At 42.6% G+C, this 1,908-nt stretch overlaps 1 protein-coding gene across 1 annotated transcript; it reads right to left on the bottom strand.

Moving 5' to 3' along the window:
- Window positions 1-527: 527 nt before the first annotated feature.
- On the bottom strand, window positions 528-1,498 carry LOC100605168 (olfactory receptor 10X1). Its single transcript, XM_012511104.2, is given in 2 exon segments — window positions 528-967; window positions 970-1,498. Coding segments are annotated over 2 exon segments (969 nt in total).
- Window positions 1,499-1,908: the final 410 nt, after the last annotated feature.

Below are 1,908 nucleotides of genomic sequence, written 5' to 3'. Positions count from 1 at the left end.
TAGCTGGGATTACAGGCACCCACCACCACGCCCAGCTAATTTTTGTATTTTTAGTAGAGATGGGGTTTTACCATGTTGGCCAGACTGTTCTCAAACTCCTGGCCTCAAGTGATCTGTCCACCTCGGCCTCCCAAAGTGCTGGGATTACAAGCCTGAGCCACGGTTGACATCTTTAGATATTTAAAACATCTCTCAGTGCAGTGGATTTATATGCTGTTTTTTCCTTCTACACTTTTTACTCAATTCATGAATAGTGCAGGACACCCGGAAGTTGATTATCAGAATCTTATATCTGCAGGGACATTCTTCTTCTGATACTGGATAGTAGAAGGGTTGGACAGCTTCCCTAACAAGCTAAGTAGATGCCTGTGGTGACTTAGTTCCCAGTCTGAGTCACTTGCTTCTTATATCCCAACCTCTGGAACAAGGCAAATGGTATAGGTTTCTCCAGGGGTCACAGGAAAAATTCCCCTGTTGAATTCTGGGGACACTGAGCCATTCTTCAAACAAGCAGCAACAACCCAAGATTATTTTTTCAAGGCAACTGTGTTTCCTATCATTCTTCTAAATGCATTTTTCATGTCCTTGTTCCTCAGGCTGAATATGATGGGGCTGAGGAAGGGGGTTATGACAGTATAAGGGACTGCTATGAGTGTATCATCTCCTGAGGCTTCTGGCTTCAAATAAACAATAGATGCAAAACCAAAGTGGATTATAACCACTGTGAGGTGGGAGGCACAGGTGGAGAAGGCCTTCTGCTTGCCCTCAGCCGAAGGGATCCTGAGGACAGTCGAAATAATGAAGACATAAGTCAGGATGATGAGCAGAAGGGTACCCAGCAAGCCAGACACTGAGATCAGTGTTACAATGAATTCTGTGAGGTTACTCTCTATACAGGACAGCCTAATAACTGCCCGCATATGGCAGAAGAAGTGTTTGACAAGGTTGGGTCTGCAGAAAGAGCCTGTGCAGTCTCTTTAAGAGAGACAAAGAAGCCTGCAGTGCAAGCAGAGGCCGCAAGTTGTCCACATACAATGTTGGTCATAAGCAGTGGATATCTTAGAGGGTTACAGATGGCCAGGAAGCGGTCATATCCCATCAAAGTGAGAATGATACAGTTTGTGCCACCAAGTCCCGAGAAGAAGCACATCTGTAAGCTACAACCTATGACTGAAATGCTTCTGTCCTTGGCCAGTAGATCTTCCAGCATCTTGGGGACAATGGTCAGTGTATAGCAGGTCTCAGAGAAGGAGAGTGCACTAAGGAAGAGATACATAGGGGTGTGGAGGGACCTGTCCACCCAAGTTAGACCCATGATGGTCAGATTACCTGCAAGGGTGTGAAGGTAGAGACAAAAGAAGACCACAAAAAGAAATGTCTGAACATGTGGGTACACAGGAAAACCAACAAGAATGAATTCCTTCAGGATTGTCTGGTTGATCTTCATCGTTTGAATGGCTGAAATTTGAAAGAAACAACAATAAACATTCAACTCCATTATCTTTTGATACCATCAAAGGAAAATTGTGATGACTAAGATAAATCATCAGAATTACAATTACCAGCTGCTTTTTCATGTAGTTTAGCAAAACTATGTATATGTAGGTAATGTGTTTTTCTCATTTTCATCCATTCATTTTTTCCTTTATTCAGCAGCTAATTAGTGATGACTTAGTATATGACATCACTATGTATATGACAAGAAGGCTTTCTCTGGCCTATTTTTAAAAGGATTTTATGAGCAGGTGATATAATACGGGAGGAAACACTCTGGTTGATGCTCAGATAAAGGAGGTTCAGATGCATTAGGTGAGCTTTATTTGGATGAGCTTCTCTAAACTCAGAGAAAACTGTTAAGTGGCTAATAGAGTCAGGGTCCAACACAGAAACTTCCACACAATGTATGGT

Source organism: Nomascus leucogenys, chromosome 12, assembly GCF_006542625.1.
Source record: "Nomascus leucogenys isolate Asia chromosome 12, Asia_NLE_v1, whole genome shotgun sequence".
In the NCBI taxonomy this organism is placed as follows: Eukaryota; Metazoa; Chordata; class Mammalia; order Primates; family Hylobatidae; genus Nomascus; species Nomascus leucogenys.
The sequence above is the reverse complement of the archived record's forward strand: the minus strand, read 5'-3'. Positions and strand labels throughout refer to the sequence as shown.